The sequence below is a fragment of the Schistocerca piceifrons genome, chromosome 1 (genome assembly GCF_021461385.2).
Source record: "Schistocerca piceifrons isolate TAMUIC-IGC-003096 chromosome 1, iqSchPice1.1, whole genome shotgun sequence".
Lineage (NCBI taxonomy): Eukaryota > Metazoa > Arthropoda > Insecta > Orthoptera > Acrididae > Schistocerca > Schistocerca piceifrons.
In genome coordinates this window covers 618597512-618615374 of record NC_060138.1, presented here as the reverse complement: position 1 = coordinate 618615374, position 17863 = coordinate 618597512, and the positions used below count along the sequence as shown (strand labels likewise).

The 17863-nt window shown below is 42.7% G+C and overlaps 1 protein-coding gene across 1 annotated transcript in view; it reads left to right on the top strand.

The window, feature by feature from the left end:
* LOC124804174 (divergent protein kinase domain 2A) overlaps window positions 1-17863 on the top strand; it is an 87859-nt gene that overhangs the window by 15058 nt on the left and 54938 nt on the right. Inside the window, exon 2 of the mRNA XM_047264732.1 lies at window positions 8144-8444. Coding sequence (XP_047120688.1) covers window positions 8144-8444 — 301 coding nt within the window. The remainder of the gene's footprint in view (window positions 1-8143; window positions 8445-17863) is intronic.

Below are 17863 nucleotides of genomic sequence, written 5' to 3'. Positions count from 1 at the left end.
CCCTCCCTGGCCACACCATGGGAGGAACGCCAGGCTAAGGATGACAGTGAACCTTACTCACTCCGGTACCTCGTATGTACGAGAACTGTTGGGGACTCCTTTGTTTCGATGAAGCCACAGTTTTTTGTAGACCATTTAGAGGACAAGTTTGGGGAGGTGGAGGGCTTGTCCAAAATGCAGTCACGGTCACTCTTGATAAAAACAGCATCCTCTGCCCAGTCACAGGCATTACTCGCTTGTGACAATCTGGGGGATGTTTCCATAACCATCACGCCCCATAAGAGCTTAAATATGGTCCAGGGTATTATATTCTGCAGGGACCTTCTTTTGCAGTATGATGAGCTGCACGCCAGCTTAGAGCGACGAGGCGCATCCATCGGGGTCTGAGGAACATTCAGGTTGTTACTTGTGCCTTCATTTTGGCCTTCGAGGCTGACACATTGCCCAAAAAGGTCAAGGTGATGGTCTACCGCTGTGATGTAAAGCCATATATCCCTCCCTCTATGCGGTGCTTTAAGTGCTGGAAGTTCGGCCATACGTCTTCCCGCTGTACTTCCAGCATTACATGTCGAGATTGTGGACATCTGTGTCAACTGTGCAGAGCATAATTCCCCTGTTCCCCAGACTGCAGGATCTTACAGTGCGAAAGGAAAATCATGGGATACAAGACCATGGACCGACTGACCTACACTGAGGCTAAGTGGAAATATGAGGGTCTACATCCTGTGGCTATGACCTTCTCTTACACCGCCGCTACAAGAACACTTGTAGCCCCATCTGTCCTGCGAATTCCGGTCGGCTCTCCAAGCCAGAAGACTATACCTGTCCCCTTGATGGTGGGGGGGCACTTCCCTCCCTGTTGCTCCTGCACCACCTACCTTGGGAGCACTGTCCCCCCAACCATCGGGGACACCAGTCCCCACTTCTCAGCCAGAGAAGCATAAGTCTTCTTTGGCTCCTCTCGCTAGGAAGGGGTCCCTTTGGTCACTCTCTTCCCAGGTTTCTGCTGGTGGGAAAGATGACTCCCGCCAGTGGCTGAAGTGCCCAAAAGTAGCTGGTCGTAAGGCTTCATGATCATCCTCAGTCTCGCAGTCTCGGAGACTGAATCAGTTAAGCCCTTCCAGCCATAGTAACCCAAGGAGCACCAAGAGAAATCCAAAAAGAAGACCCCAAAACCAAGGGACCTTTGGTGGCACCCACACCACCACTACCTACAAGCTTTGCTTCTGAGGATGAGGTGCAGATTCTGGCATCTGCTGAGGACCTAGATCTTGCCGGATCCTCAGACACCATGGATACAGACTGCTCAGGAAATAAATTGGTGGTAGTAGGTGACTGTGAGGTGTAAACTGCCTCATTGGATGTTCCCTGCCTTCCCAGCCTCACGATCATGTCATCCTCCAGTGGAATTGCAGCGGTTTTTTCCACCACCTGGATGAGCTACAGCAACTTTGAGCTTTACACCTGCTTTATGCATTTGTCCTCCAGGAAACCTGGTTCCCGCCAATGCGGAACCCTGCCCTCTGCTGCTATAAGGCATATTACAGGAACCGTAGCGACTATAATCGAGTGCCAGGTGGATTTTGTGTCTATGTCCTGAACTCAGTATGCAGTGAACATGTGCCACTTCAAACTTCTCTTGAAGCTGTGGCTGTCAGGGGAAGGATGACACAGGAAATAACTGTCTGCAATGTATATCTTCCTCCAGATGGTGAATGCATTGGCTGCACTGTTTGACCACTCCCTAAACCTTTCCTACTTTTGGGGGATTTTAACGCCCATAACCCCTTATGGAGTGGCATCGTGCTTACTGGCCGAGGCAGAGATGTCGAAAATTTACTGTCACAACTTGACCTCTGCCTCTTAAAGACAGGTGCCCCTACACATTTCAGTGTGGCACATGGCACATATTTGGCCAGTGATCTTTCAGTTTGCAGTCCTGGCCTTCTCCCATCTATCCACTGGAGAGCAAATGACATCACTTCCCCTTCTTCCTGTCACTGCCCTGGCATCAGGCACATGGACGCCTCCCCAGATGGGCTTTAACCAAGGTGGACTGGGAACCCTTCACCTCTGCTGTCACCGTTGAATCTCCCCCACACGGTAACATCGATGTGTTGGTTGAGCAGGTGACTACAACTACCGTTTCTGTGGCAGAAAACGCAATCCCTCACTCTTTAGGGTGCCCACGGTGAAAGGCAGTCCCTTGGTGGTCACCGGAAGTCACTGAAGCAATTAAGGAATGTCAGCAAGCACTATAGTGGCACCCTTCCCTGGAGCACCTCATTGCCTTTAAGCGGCTCTGTGCCTGCGTTTGCCATCTTGTCAAACGACGGAAGCAGGAATGTTGGGAGAGATACGTCTTGACCATTGGGTGCCATACGTCACCTTCCCAAGTCTGGGCAAGGATCAAACGTTTTTTTGCGTACCAGATCCCAACAGGTGTCCCTGGTGTTAACATAAATGGCGTGTTACCTACTGACGAAAAAGGGATTGCTGAGCACTATGCTCGAGCCTCTGCATTCGAGAATTACTCCCCAGCCTTTCGCACTCTCAATTGGTGGCTGGAAGGGAAAGTGATTTCGTTCACTACAGGCCACAGTGACTCCTATAATGCCCCATTTACAGAGTGGGAGCTTCTCAGTGCCCTGGCACATTGCCCCGACACAGCTCCTGGGCCACATCGGATCCACAGTCAGATGATTAAACATCTCGCATCTGACTACAAGTGACATCTCTTCATCATCTTCAACTGGATCTGGTGTGACGGTGTCTTTCCATCGCAATGGTGGGAGAGCACCATCATTCCGGTGCTCAAACCTGATAAAAACACGCTTGATATGGATAGCTATTGGCCCATTAGCCTCACCAAAGTTCTTTGTATGCTGCTGGAATGTATGGTGTTTCAGCAGTTGGGTTGGCTCCATGTCAGGGCAGCTTCCGCCAGAGTCGTTCTACCACTGATAATCTTGTGACCCTCGAGTCTGCCATAAATGTCAACACCTGGTTGCCGTCTTTTAAGATTTACGAAAAGCGTATGACACGACCTGGGGACATCATATCCTTGCCACATTATACGAGTGGGGTCTCTGAGGCCCACTCCCAATTTTTATACAAAATTTCCTTTTGCTTCATACTTTCTGTGTCCAAGTTGGTGCCTCCCATAGTTCCATCCATATCCAGGAGAATGGAGTCCCGCAGGGCTCCGTACTGAGTGTCTCTCTCTATTGTTACTGGCCATTAATGGTCTAGCGGCAGCTGTAGGGCCATCTGTCTCGCCTTCTTTGTATGCGGATGACTTCTGCATTTCTTACTGCTCCTCCAGTACTGGTTTTGCTGAGCAGTGCGTACAGGGAACCATTCACAAGGTGGAGTCATGGGCTCTATCCCACGGCATCCAGCTTTCAGCTGTGAAGTCGTGTGTCATGCACTTCTGTCAGCATTGTACTGTTCATCCGGAACCAGAACTTTACCTTACTGGTGATCCATTCACTGTAGTGGAGGCATATTGATTCTTAGGATTGGTTTCTGATTCCCGATTGACTTGGCTTCCTCATCTTCGTCAGCTTAAGCGGAAATGCTGGCAGCATCTCAATGCCCTCTGCTGCCTGGGCAACACCAACCGGGGTGCAGATCACTCTATGCTACTGCAGCTCTACAGAGCCCTTGTTCAATCCTGCCTTGGCTATGGGAGTGTGGTTTATGGTTTGGCAACACTCTTGGTGTTGCGTTTACTTGACCCAGTGCACCAGTGTGGCATTCGCCTAGCAACAGGTTAACAGGTTGTCCTGGAATGAGCCTGGTGACCAGTGTCCTGGTGGAGGCTGGAGTCCCTCCATTGAATGTTAGGCATGCACAACTGCTTGCCAGGTCCATTGCACATGTTCATAGTTGTCCTTTCCCCAACTGTGGCAGCCCATCTCCCGCATTGGCGGCCCAGGTCAGGGCTAATGATTGCGGTTCGTGTGCGATCCCTTCTGTCTGAACTGGAGTGCTTCCCTTCACCACCTATACTTGAGGTCCATTCATGTACATGTCCATGGTGTACACCTAGGTCCCGACTTCGCCTGGACCTTTCACATGGCCCTCAGTTAACCCTGCGACTCTCTGCTGTCACTTCCTCTCGATTCTCGACATGTACTGGGACCATGAAGTGGTTTACACTGATGGTTCGAAGGTGTGATGGTCAGATTGGCTTTGCCTATGTTCATGGAGGACATATAGAACAGCACTCCTTGCCTGATGGCTGCACTGTTTTCACTGCAGAGCTGGTGACCATATTTCATGCTCGTGAGCAAATCCGCCCTTGCCCAGGTGAGTCATTTCTCCTGTGTACTGACTCTTTGAGCAGCCTACAAGCTATCAGTCAATGCTACCCTCATCATCCTTTGGTAGCAACCATCCAGGAGTTCATCTATGCCCTGGAATGGTCCAGTCGTTCACTGGTGTTTGTCTGGACCCCAGGTCACATCTGAATCCCAGGTAACGAACTTGCCGACAGGCTGGCCAAACAGGAGACATGGAAACCGCTTCTGGAGACGGGCATTTCTGGACCTAGCCTGTGTTCCGACTTATTCTGCAGGGTTTTTCGGCTTTGGGAGACGGAATGGCATAACAGTACGCACAACAAACTGTGTGTCATGAAGGAGATTACGAATGTATGGAAGTCTTCCATGCAGGCCTCTCGCAGGGAATTAGTTGTCCTCTGCTGGCTCCGCATTGGCCATGCTTGGGCAACCCACGGTTACCTCCTGCTCCTTGAAGACCCACGTCAGTGTCAGTGTGGCGCCACCCATGTCAGTGTCAGTGTGGCGCCCGGTTGACAGTGGCCCATCTTCTGGTGCACTGTCCCACTTTGACTGCCCAGCGATGGAATCTTGGGTTACCGGACTCGTTGCTGCTAAATTTATCTGACAACGCCTTATTGGCTGATTTAGTTTTACGTTTTATTCATGAGGGTGGGGTTTTTTATCATTTGATCTAAGTTTTAGCGCATGTCCTTTATCCTCCACCCTAAAAGCACTAGGGTGGAGGTTTTAATGTGTTGCAGAGTGGCTGACTTCTCCTTTTTATTCTCATAGTCAGCCAGCACCAGTCATCTGATTTGTTGTTTTACTCTCTTCATCCCATTTCTTGCGTTTCTGTGGTTTTCTTGTCCCCCTTTTGTCCATTTACACGTTTGAATTTTTTTTTCTTGGGTGAATTTGCATGATGCCACTCCATTGATTGCCTCTTCATTTCTGGTGAAAAGTGATGGAGCCATGTTTCATCACCTGTCACAATTTTACCAAGAAATTCATCTCCACAATTCTCATACTGTTGCAAAAGTTCGCTGCATAACATTTTTCTTGTTCCTTTGTGAGCTACTGTCAATATCCTGGGAACCCATCTGGCACAAACCTTTTTTAATGCCAACACTTACAGTATTCTGCAAACACTTTCTTCCCCTATCCCAACATAGCATGACAATTCGTTCACTGTGATGCATCTGTCAGCTGTCACCAATTTGTTAACTCTCAGCACATTGTCTGGAGTGTGAGCTGTACGAGGCCTGCTGCTACGAGGACAATCCTCAATATTGCCATGCCTGCTTTCATCACGTAACCTACTGGCCCACCGACTAACTGTACTGCGATCAACAGCAGCATCTCCATACATCTTTTTCAACCGCTTGTGGATGTTTCCCACTGTCTCATTTTCACAGCACAGGAATTCTATGACAGTACATTGCTGTTGAGGAATGTCAAGTGTAGCAGACATCTTGAAGACATGCTGTGATGGCGCCACTCGTGGGAACAGGTTGAACTAAGTTTGAAAACAAGCAGGAAGGATGTATCTACACACTGTAAAACTTTCACACATGCAGAATGAAAACTGTATTTTTACAAAAATAGTGTGCATTTGTTTTGGAGTGACCCTCGTAGTAAGCACAAAAACAGAGTTTTGTGTGAGAACCATTGCTTACCATAGCAACTGCATCAGATGCATATAAATCTAGAGGTTAAGCAGTCATGAAGAATAATACCTGTGATTAATCATCCAACCACATAATGTTTTTATACATATATAATTAATACCTAAACAAAGGTAACATGATAACTGCTACTTAGCACAGTTTTCTTCTCATCTAAATTTTTTATTTAGCATTTCATATGTAAGTGTAAAAACACATTTCATGTGTAGTACAGTATAAAAACATGCTGCAGTTGTTTAATCAGCCAAGACACATCACCCCTATTTTTTGGTAGTGGTTATATTGGGAGAACTGTTACTGATAAGTTTTCAACATGTGAGAGGGCATTGATACTTATGTAGGAGGTCAGGATGCTTATGTGGATTCCATAAGGTCAAGGCCACTGCTAAAAAAGAAATCAGTATATCCAAGTTTGTGTCTGTTCCTGGCAAAAATTTTCAGTTCCGATTTCAGAAGCAAAAAGATACAGTTACTGTGTTAATTAATGATTATTATGTAAATGTTTGATTCTGTGTGGTGTAAGTGGGTACTATGAGACCTCATATTTAATATTTTTTCTTTGAATATTTTGAGGCCAAACTGCTCTTCAGTTTGTGCAACTTGTTTGTTAAGGTTTTTGAAGCCAGTGCTACAAGGGAAAAATCAGAACACTGTGCTGATGAACTACAGGATATAAAGGCAATTACAATTAAACTTTCGCTACTTGAGGGACTGCCGCCCTGCCCCCCCCCCCTCCCCCCCCCCTCCACATGAAAAACAAGCAAGTGACCTTGGGACAATGAAACTTTGTATAAACATTTTTCAAGACATGCAAAAGAGAAATAATGAAAAGACCATTAAAAGAAACTAATTTTAATTTCCATATTTGTTAACGACATACCTTGTTTACGTACCAGTCTACAAATGTTGTTCATTGTGATGACCATCTGCATGACAGCTTGGAACTTCTCTAGAGATTACTCTACTGCTGCTGGAAACATCTCAGGTGGGATGTTGGCTACCTCCTTCGCCATGTTAATCTTCAACCTCCAATGTGTGTTAGTGCCCTTTTGGTAAAACCTGTCCTTCAGGTAAACCCGTAACCATTAAATCACACAGGTTCAAATCAGGTGATCTTGGTGTCTACACAGTTCGGAATGATCAGCCAGTGATGCAGTTTTCTCGACCTCATGTTTTATGGAGTAATTGAGTGACCTCACAAGCAATGTGGGGTGGAGCACCATTGTGCATCAAAACAGCTGAGTTCAAAGCACTCTCTCCATATAGCAGAGATAACATGTTGGTGAAGCAAATCACAGTAACATGTACAATTCATGCTGCTTGCCCTTGGTCCTTGGCCCAAGTTCCTCCTATGACACTGTACTATTACTGGTGCCTAACAGCAAGTCATGATACTAACACTACTAATGATGCAAATCCTACAGCACACATTCTAAACATAATTCCAAAAAGTTGGGTACCCATACAGTAAACAGTTTTCCATCTACATTGGTTCCATGAGTGAAAGTTTAGTTATAACCACACTGTTTTTAGTTCCATTTAAGCATTCATGTTATAGCTTCATAGCATATATACAAAATTAATTTATTTACATAAGACTGCTAGCAATACAAATTATTGATGTAAAAAATGTTCTGCATCTGTTAAATATTTTGCTATCTCCCAGAAATCCAAGAGCAAGAAAAGTTTGTTCAAAATTTGTGCAGAGAACTTCTGCTTTAAAGCATCATGTATACTGTGAACGACATTAATTGTTCACTTTATTTCTATCTACAGTTAGTTTCATTGCATCCTTCAAAATATAGCTTTGCTGATTTAAAGTTACAAGTTAAAAAACATTGTATGAATTCCTTATTCCATTTACAAATGGAAGATAGAAAGAATATAAACTTTTGATTCATGTGTAGGCCTGTAAGAGGTAGTGAATTGTCACAAGTTTAGTCTGTGGAATACTGCATCACAATCTTAACTTCTCTCTGAAAAATTAATTTTTAAAATTTTTATTTTTTTAGACGGTCAGTGTCTTGCTTTGAACACCTATAAATTGAGATCTTTTGACATTTCTGTAATTCACTTTTGTGAGCCAGGCTGGCCTTTTTTGTATGATCTTCAGATTTGTTCCAATAAATGGTTTTTCATTGCCTGTCTCTCTCATGCTTTCTGTTTCAGATCCTACCAAAGGAAGATGGTTGGCCAGTTCCATTTTATTATGGTGCCTGTGGCAGGCTCATAATAGAAGAATATGCTGGAGAAACATTAACAACATATTACACAAAACCGTGGTTAGAAAGGGCAAAACTTGCTCAAAAGCTTCTTGTTGCTGCCAAGAAGTTAACAAATGACCACCCAGGTTTCAGATTTTATCTGACAGATGTCTCACCTGACAACATTGCAGTAGATGCCAGTGGTAGTGTATACTTCATTGACTTGGAAGATGTAATCATTGTGGACAGGAATATTCCAGACCATGGTACGTACAGTACTGAACATTTCTTCTAGTGAATATTTATGATGCCACAAGTTAAATAATGTTACAATATTATGACAAGGGTAGATTACTACTGCTGTATAGAGGAGATATTGAGTTGCTGATGGGCACAACAGAAGGACTGTTGTGCTTGTCTGTGACTCAACATCTCCTCTATATGGCATGTATAAATCTATCCTTGTTATAATATTGTCATTAGTCCATCCGGGATTTTCCATTGTTTAAATAAAGTGAATAATTTAGAAGCAAGAGAGACCACCCATCCATTAGCAGAAGTGTTGAATTGTCAGCAGGCACACACACAAGGGAAAGAAAGCTCAAAAGCTTTCTGATTAAATCCTCTGATGAATCCCCCCCCCCCCCCCCCCCACACACACATAACACACATTTGACAAAATGAATTTTTTTTAATGGCGTCTATTTGGCCAAAGATAAGCCCAAAAATTTCACTGTTAAAAGAATAATAATCTTCACTTCAAGCATTAGGCCATTTTTTTGTCATTTGCATGTTATGGTACTCATCGCTTCCTTGGTCTTCCTTGACATCTTGACAACCAGCTTAAATGTTACTATCTGGAGTGGTAATCTTTCTCCACTCATTCTATTAAGATGTTCATTCCAATTTCTTCTACAGACATCAAAAAAAGTTTTGCATCACCTAGGTTCTGAGAGTTCCGGAACTTGTACAGAAAATTGGAATAGAGATCAACATAAACCTCATTTCTGCACTTTTTATTGCTCATGAAAACCACACATTGCATGTTGTACCACCATGCAGTGCGACCTTCAGAGGTGGTGGTCCAGATTGCTGTACACACTGGTACTTCTAATATGCACAGCATGTCCTCTTCCATTGATGCATGTATGTAATTGTCATGGCATACCATCCACAAGTTAATCAAAGCACAGTTGGTTCAGATTTTCCCACTCCTCAATGGCAATTCAGCATAGATCCCTCAGAGTGGTTTGTGGGTCACGTCATCCATAAACATCCCTTTTCAATCTATCCCAGGCATGTTTGATAGTCGAGTGATGTCATTATCCTGAAGGTAGTCATTCATGATGGAGGCGCAAATTGTTGTCCATGAAGACGGATGCCTCGCCAATATGCTGCTGATATGGTTGCACTATCAATCGGAGGACGGCACTCATGTATTGTACAGCCGTTACAGCGACTTCCATGACCGCCAGCGGCATTCGCTGGCCCCCACTTAATGCCACCCCAAAACAGCAGGGAACTTCCACCTTGCTCCACTGTCTAAGGCATTCAGCCTGCCCGGGTTGCTTCCAAACATGTCTCTGCCGATTGTCTGGTTGAAGGCATATGTGACACTCATCGGTGAAGAAAACGTGATGCCAATCCTGAGTGGTCCATTCGGCATGTTGTTGGGCCCATCTGTACTGCACTGCATGGTGTCGTGGTTGCAAAGATGGACGTCAGGAGTGAAGTTGCGCATCATATGTGGTGACGTTGCTGTCAGGGTTCCTCCAAGCCATAATGCTTAGGTAGCAGTCATCCACTGCAGTAGTAGCCCTTGGGCAACTTGAGTAAGGCATGTCATCGATAGTTCCTGTCTCTCTCTCTGTATCTCCTCCATGTACAAGCAACATTGCTTTGGTTCACTCCGAGACACCTGGACACTTCCCTTGTTGAGAGCCTTTCCTGGCACAAAGTAACAACGTAGATGCGATCAAACTGCAGTACTGACCGTCTAGTCATGGTTGAACTACAGACAACACGAGCCGTGTACCTCTTTCCTGGTGGAACGACTGGAACTGATCGGCTGTCAGACCTGCTCCGTCTAATAGGCGCTGCTCATGCATGGTTGTTTACATCTTTGGGTGGGTTTACTGACATCTCTGAACAGTCAGAGGGACTGTCTCTGTGATACAGTGTCCACAGTCAATGTCTATCTTCCCGAGTTCTGGGAACCGGGATAATGCAAAACTTTTTTGATGTGCGTATTTAGTTGGGGATGTTAAATATAGTCAGCTCTTCCATAATTTCCAAATTTCTAAATCTGTCAGCTCTTGTGCATCCCTTTACTGCTCCTAGAAACTTCATCTCTATTGCCCGTATGCAACTTTCTTGACATTTACTTATAATCCATGATTCACTTCCATAAAAAGCATTGGAACTGCAATTGTCTTATAAAATTTCAGTCTTCTTTCTTTCCTAATTTTATTTGTTAGAAATCTGTTTGTTGTTTCACATGTATTCCCATACTTTGCTAATTTCTTCCGTATGTCTTCATCATACTTATAAGTGATGTCACAACACACATAATTAAAATGTTTGACCTATTCTACTCTACTGTTGATCACAATTTTTATCTGTAGAGGATATTTCCCTTTGAAAGCCATTTAACTTTGTCTTCTGTTCTGAAAGCATCAAGTGGTATTCACGAACCTTACCTAATAAAATTATTCCCTTTGTGAGCCACCTTCATAATGTACCAGCAGTGTGGCATTGTTTTCTTATAAAAGACAATTCAAGTCGGAATTGCTATTAATCTTAATTCCCCTGTTAAAAATCTCCTTCCATTTCCGAATTGCATCATCTATTTAGATGTTAACAAGTGTCAGTGAAATGCTACACTCTCATCTTACTACTTTGTTAGTTGCTAGAGACTGTGTTTGAGTGACATTTATATCTAAAATTACAGTCGAATGTTTGTACAGGCTTTTTAAAATGTTTATTGTGTGTTGAAGATATCTTCTTTTCCACATAATTCTCAGCAGTTTCTGTTTATCAACATTATGGAATGCCTTAATAAAATCAATGAACACTAAACAGGTTTTTGAGTATTCATTTTATTATAAATATTGCATCTGTTGTCGATCTGCCCCACTGAAATCCCTTCATTCTTCACCTAATAAACTCTCAGCTATAATCTTTAACCTATTATTCACTATTCTTGCATAAACTTTGCATGCAGTGTCAAATAATCTGATTCCTCTATAGTTCTTACAGCTATTGCAGCTCCTTTTTCAAATAGTGGTATCACCTTTGCTTGTGACCAAGCTTTTGGAATCGCTCTCTTTCTCCAGCATGTATTAAATAAATGTAGTAATCTCTTTTGTAGTAAGATGCCTCCATATTTTAGTAATTCAGCATTTATACTGTCCATACCAGTAGCTTTTCTGTGTGCGTTTTTTTGAGTTGAGGGCTTCCCTTAATTCATTCATACATAAGTCGTTTATATGTCCTATTTCAAATTCATCTTCTATGTTCCCTGTGGAGTAATTTTCTTCATATCACAAGTTCTTGTAATATTCTATCCGTTTTGCTTGTTGGATGTTACTTATTTGAGCAACTTCTTTTTCTGTTTGATGTAGGATTTTCATTGTTTTATAACCTGTAATAGAGCTATAATAAGCTGTAATAGAACTAGATAATAATTGATTTTAAGAATCAACCACAATTTGACAATTAAAGGAAATACTATTGGTTAATAAACTAATCTTAAGCAACTGGGTTCAGTGGCCCATTGAAAAACGTGTAGAATGTGTACAACTATGACAGTACAACAAATGACACTGCAAGTTACGTAGATGGCAACAAGGTTCAATTCTGTGTGGTGATTATAACATATTGCATAAAACCATAACTCTGGTTATTTGAAAAATAATAAGTATTAGCCCCCCCCCCCCATGAACCATGGTGGGGAGGCTTGCGTGCCTCAGCGATACAGATGCCCGTACCGTAGATGCAACCACCACGGAGGGGTATCTGTTGAGAGGTCAGACAAACATGTGGTTCCTGAAGAGGGGCAGCAACCTTTTCAGTAGTTGCAGGGGCAACAGTCTGGATGATTGACTGATCTGGCCTTGCAACACTAACTAAAACGGCCTTGCTGTGCTGGTACTGTGAACGGCTGAAAGCAAGGGGAAACTACAGCCGTAATTTTTCCCGAGGGCATTCAGCTTTACTGTATGGTTTAATGATGATGGCATCCTCTTGGGTAAAATATTCTGGAGGTAAAATAGTCCCCCATTTGGATCTCTGGGTGGGGACTACTCAAGAGGACGTCGTTATCAGGAGAAAGAAAACTGGCGTTCTACGGATCGGAGTGTGGAATGTCAGATCCCTTAATCGGGCAGGTAGGTTAAAAAATTTAAAAAGGGAAATGGATAGGTTGAAGTTAGATATAGTGGGAATTAATGAAGTTCGGTGGCAGAAGGAACAAGACTTTTGGTCAGGTGAATACAGGGTTATAAATACAAAATCAAATAGGGGTAATGCAGGAGTAGGTTTAATAATGAATAAAAAAATTGGAGTGCGGGTAAGCTACTACCAACAGCATAGTGAATGCATTATTGTGGCCAAGATAGACACAAAGCCAATGCCTACTACAGTAGTACAAGTTTATATGCCAACTGTTGTTGTTGTTGTGGTCTTCAGTCCTGAGACTGGTTCGATGCAGCTCTCCATGCTACTCTATCCTGTGCAAGCTTTTTCATCTCCCAGTACCTGCTGCAACCTAGTCAGGTTGTGCCACAAACTTCTCTTCTCCCCAATCCTATTTAATACTTCATCATTAGTAATGTGATCTACCCATCTAATCTTCAGCATTCCTCTGTAGCACCACATTTTGAAAGCTTCTATTCTCTTCTTGTCCAAACTATTTATCGTCCATGTTTCACTTCCATACATGGCTACACTCCATACGAATACTTTCAGAAATGACTTCCTGACACTTAAATCAATACTGGATGTTAACAAATTTCTCTTCTTCAGAAACGCTTTCCTTGCCATTGCCAGCCTACATTTTATATCCTCTCTACTTCGACCATCATCAGTTTTTTTGCTCCCCAAATGGCAAAACTCCTTTACTACTTTAAGTGCCTCATTTCCTAATCTAATTCCCTCAGCATCACCCGACTTAATTAGACTACATTCCATTATCCTTGTTTTGCTTTTGTTGATGTTCATCTTATATCCTCCTTTCAAGACACTGTCCATTCCATTCAACTGCTCTTCCAAGTCCTTTGCTGTCTCTGACAGAATTACAATGTCATCGGCGAACCTCAAAGTTTTTATTTCTTCTCCCTGAATTTTAATACCTACTCCGAATTTTTCTTTTGTTTCCTTTACTGCTTGCTCAATATACAGATTGAACAACATCGGGGAGAGGCTACAACCCTGTCTTACTCCCTTCCCAACCACTGCTTCCCTTTCATGTCCCTCGACTCTTATAACTGCCATCTGGTTTCTGTACAAATTGTAAAAAGCCTTTCGCTCCCTGTATTTTACCCCTGCCACCTTTAGAATTTGAAAGAGAGTATTCCAGTCAACATTGTCAAAAGCTTTCTCTAAGTCTACAAATGCTAGAAACGTAGGTTTGCCTTTCCTTAATCTTTCTTCTAAGATAAGTCGTAGGGTCAGTATTGCCTCACGTGTTCCAGTGTTTCTACGGAATCCAAACTGATCTTCCCCGAGGTTGGCTTCTACTAGTTTTTCCATTCGTCTGTAAAGAATTCATGTTAGTATTTTGCAGCTGTGACTTATTAAGCTGATAGTTCGGTAATTTTCACATCTGTCAACACCTGCTTTCTTTGGGATTGGAATTATTATATTCTTCTTGAAGTCTGAGGGTATTTCGCCTGTTTCATACATCTTGCTCACCAGATGGTAGAGTTTTGTCAGGACTGGCTCTCCCACGGCCGTCAGTAGTTCCAATGGAATATTGTCTACTCCGGGGGCCTTGTTTCGACTCAGGTCTTTCAGTGCTCTGTCAAACTCTTCACGCAGTATCATATCTCCCATTTCATCTTCATCTACATCCTCTTCCATTTCCATAATATTGTCCTCAAGTACATCACCCTTGTATAGACCCTCTATATACTCCTTCGACCTTTCTGCTTTCCCTTCTTTGCTTAGAACTGGGTTTCCATCTGAGCTCTTGATATTCATACAAGTCGTTCTCTTATCTCCAAAGGTCTCTTTAATTTTCCTGTAGGCAGTATCTATCTTACCCCTAGTGAGATAGGCCTCTACATCCTTACATTTGTCCTCTAGCCATCCATGCTTAGCCATTTTGCACTTCCTGTCGATCTCATTTTTGAGACGTTTGTATTCCTTTTTGCCTGTTTCACTTACTGCATTTTTATATTTTCTCCTTTCATCAATTAAATTCAATATTTCTTCTGTTACCCAAGGATTTCTACTAGCCCTCGTCTTTCTACCTACTTGATCCTCTACTGCCTTCACTACTTCATCCCTCAAAGCTACTCATTCTTCTTCTACTGTATTTATTTCCCCCATTCCTGTCAATTGCTCCCTTATGCTCTCCCTGAATCTCTGTACAATCTCTGGTTCTTTTAGTTTATCCAGGTCCCATCTCCTTAAATTCCCACCTTTTTGCAGTTTCTTCAGTTTTAATCTACAGGTCATAACCAATAGATTGTGGTCAGAGTCCATATCTGCCCCTGGAAATGTCTTACAATTTAAAACCTGGTTCCTAAATCTCTGTCTTACCATTATATAATCTATCTGATACCTTTTAGTATCTCCAGGGTTCTTCCATGTATACAACCTTCTTTCATGATTCTTAAACCAAGTGTTAGTTATGATTATGTTGTGCTCTGTGCAAAATTCTACCAGGCGGCTTCCTCTTTCATTTCTGTCCCCCAATCCATATTCACCTACTATGTTTCCTTCTCTCCCTTTTCCTACACTCGAATTCCAGTCACCCATGACTATTAAATTTTCGTCTCCCTTCACAATCTGAATAATTTCTTTTATTTCATCATACATTTCTTCAATTTCTTCATCATCTGCAGAGCTAGTTGGCATATAAACTTGTACTACTGTAGTAGGTGTGAGCTTCGTATCTATCTTGGCCACAATAATGTGTTCACTATGCTGTTTGTAGTAGCTTACCCGCATTCCTATTTTCCTATTCATTATTAAACCTACTCCTGCATTACCCCTATTTGATTTTGTGTTTATAACCCTGTAGTCACCTGACCAGAAGTCTTGTTCCTCCTGCCACCGAACTTCACTAATTCCCACTATATCTAACTTCAACCTATCCATTTCCCTTTTTAAATTTTCTAACCTACCTGCCCGATTAAGGGATCTGACATTCCACGCTCCGATTCGTAGAACGCCAGTTTTCTTTCTCCTGATTACGACATCCTCTTGAGTAGTCCCCGCCCGGAGATCCGAATGGGGGACTATTTTACCTCCGGAATATTTTACCCAAGAGGACGCCATCATCATGTAATCATACAGTAAAGCTGCATGCCCTCGGGAAAAATTACGGCTGTAGTTTCCCCTTGCTTTCAGCCGTTCGCAGTACCAGCACAGCAAGGCCGTTTTGGTTATTGTTGCAAGGCCAGATCAGTCAATCATCCAGACTGTTGCCCTTGCAACTACTGAAAAGGCTGCTGCCCCTCTTCAGGAACCACACGTTTGTCTGTCCTCTCAACAGATACCCCTCCGTTGTGGTTGCACCTATGGTACGGCTATCTGTATCGCCGAGGCACGCAAGCCTCCCCACCAACGGCAAGGTCTGCAAATGATGAAGAAATTGATGAAATGTATGATGAGATAAAAGAAATTATTCAGGTAGTGAAGGGAGACGAAAATTTAATAGTCATGGGTGACTGGAATTCGAGAGTAGGAAAAGGGAGAGAATGAAACATAGTGGGTGAATATGGATTGGGGGAGAGAAATGAAAGAGGAAGCCATCTGGTAGAATTTTGCACAGAGCATAACTTAATCATAGCTAAAACTTGGTTCAAGAATCATAAAAGAAGGTTGTATACATGGAAGAATCCTGGAGATACTAGAAGGTATCAGATAGATTATATAATGGTAAGACAGAGATTTAGGAACCAGGTTTTAAATTGTAAGACATTTCCAGGGACAGATGTGGACTCTGACCACAATCTATTGGTTATGAACTGTAGATTAAATCTGAAGAAACTGCAAAAAGGTGGGAATTTAAGGAGATGGGACCTGGATAAACTGAAAGAACCAGAGGTTGTACAGAGTTTCAGGGAGAGCATAAGGGAACAATTGACAGGAATGGGGGAAAGAAATACAGTAGAAGAAGAATGGGTAGCTCTGAGGGATGAAGTAGTGAAGGCAGCAGAGGATCAAGTAGGTAAAAAGACGAGGGCTAGTAGAAATCCTTGGGTAACAGAAGAAATATTGATTTTTATTGACGAAAGGAGAAAATATAAAAATGCAGTAAATGAAGCAGGCAAAAAGGAATACAAAGTCTCAAAAATGAGATCGACAGGAAGTGCAAAATGGCTAAGCAGGGATGGCTAGAGGACAAATGTAAGGATGTAGAGGCTTATCTCACTAGGGGTAAGATAGATGCTGCCTACAGGAAAATTAAAGAGACCTTTGGATAAAAGAGAGCCACTTGTATGAATATCAAGAGCTCAGATGGAAACCCAGTCCTAAGCAAAGAAGGGAAAGCAGAAAGGTGGAAGGAGTATATAGAGGGTCTATAGAAGGACGATGTACTTGAGGACAATATTATGGAAATGGTAGAGGATGTAGATGAAGATGAAATGGGAGATACAATACTGCGTGAAGAGTTTGACAGAGCACTGAAATACTTGAGTCGAAACAAGGTCCCGGGAGTAGACAACATTCCATTGGAACTACTGACGGCCTTGAGAAAGCCAGTCCTGACAAAACTCTATCATCTGGTGAGCAAGATGTATGAGACAGGTGAAATACCCTCAGACTTCAAGAAGAACATAATAATTCCAATCCCAAAGAAAGCAGGTGTTGACAGATGTGAACATTATTGAACTATCAGTTTAATAAGTCACAGCTGCAAAATACTAACACAAATTCTTTACAGATGAATGGAAACACTGGTAGAAGCCGACCTCGGCGAAGATCAGTTTGGATTCCGCAGAAATGTTGGAACACGTGAGGCAATACTGACCCTACGACTTATCTTAGAAAATGGATTAAGGAAAGGCAAACCTACATTTCTAGCATTTGTAGACTTAGAGAAAGCTTTTGACAATGCTGACTGGAATACTCTCTTTCAAATTCTAAAGGTGGCAGGGGTAAAATACAGGGAGCGAAAGGCTATTTACAATTTGTACAGAAACCAGATGGCAGTTATAAGAGTCGAGGGGCATGAAAGGGAAGCAGAGGTTGGGAAGGGAGTGAGACAGGGTTGTAGCCTGTCCCCGATGTTATTCAATCTGTATACTGAGCAAGCAGTAAAGGAAACAAAAGAAAAATTCGGAGTAGGTATTAAAGTCCATGGAGAAGAAATAAAAACATTGTAATTCTGTCAGAGACAGCAAAGGACTTGGAAGAGCAGTTGAATGGAATGGACAGTGTCTTGAAAGGAGGATATAAGATGAACATCAACAAAAGCAAAACGAGGATAATGGAATGTAGTCGAATTAAG